A 756-nucleotide genomic window follows, 5' to 3' on the forward strand; every position below is an offset into this window, starting at 1 on the left:
AGCCATGTGGCCAATGGTCCAGTGTCCCGTTAGTATTCCTGTGAGAAGCCTGACGTTTGACTTTGAAAGCCTTAATAGACTCCTTGTTCTTCGTTCTTCGAGCCGTGGCCAGAATGATCGCGATACCCTGCACGTGTGAAGGTTTACCCACCTACTGTTGGTAGCTGCCCTGGTCAGTCTCTCGACTTCTGAAGACAGAAATCGCTGGGGGGGTTTCACGATTTGGGTCGCTTCTCGAGCACCATTTCAGATCCCTTCCTAGCACAATCGTCCGCTTCCTCATTTCCCGGGACACCACAATGTCCCGGTACCCAGTAATGATTGATTATGTGTTGCTGTAGAGCTTGTAGGGATCTTCGGCATTCTTTAACGCATAACGAATTAGTCGTTGCCGACCCTAAGGCTTTGATAGCCGCCTGACTGTCAACAACGAAGGCAGGTTTAGATGGAGCTAAGTCAATCATGCCCACCAACCTTGCCGCCATATGGATTGCATATATCTCACCCTGAAAAACACTGCAGTGGTCTGGGAGTCTATACGACTCGCTCAGAGATAGCTCCTGAGAGAAGACCCCAGACCCTGTTCCCATATCCATTTTGGAGCCGTCCGTGAAGATGGGTATTTCGTGTCATCGCTGAGAGCAATATCAAATTCCCAGTCACTTCTGTCAGGAAAATGGATATCGATGTTTCGATTGAAGTCAATTTCCGTGACCTGATGGTCACAGCGGCTGTATTCCACCCCCTCTCTCCAGA

General features: G+C 49.6%; 1 protein-coding gene across 1 annotated transcript; it reads right to left on the reverse strand.

The window, feature by feature from the left end:
• Positions 1–215: 215 nt before the first annotated feature.
• Positions 216–485, reverse strand: LOC118755208 (ribonuclease H-like). Its single transcript, XM_036490060.1, has one exon. The coding sequence runs from the start codon at positions 483–485 to the stop codon at positions 216–218; it is 270 nt and encodes an 89-aa protein (XP_036345953.1).
• Between the last annotated feature and the right edge of the window lie 271 nt (positions 486–756).

This window comes from Rhagoletis pomonella, unplaced genomic scaffold, assembly GCF_013731165.1.
Source record: "Rhagoletis pomonella isolate Grant_MI unplaced genomic scaffold, Rhpom_1.0 Rhpom_scaffold_00002, whole genome shotgun sequence".
In the NCBI taxonomy this organism is placed as follows: Eukaryota; Metazoa; Arthropoda; class Insecta; order Diptera; family Tephritidae; genus Rhagoletis; species Rhagoletis pomonella.

What these genes read in the sequence shown, in the direction of transcription:
- LOC118755208 (XM_036490060.1), bottom strand. Translation starts at nt 485, where the DNA reads ATGGCGGCAAGGTTGGTGGGCATGATTGACTTAGCTCCATCTAAACCT.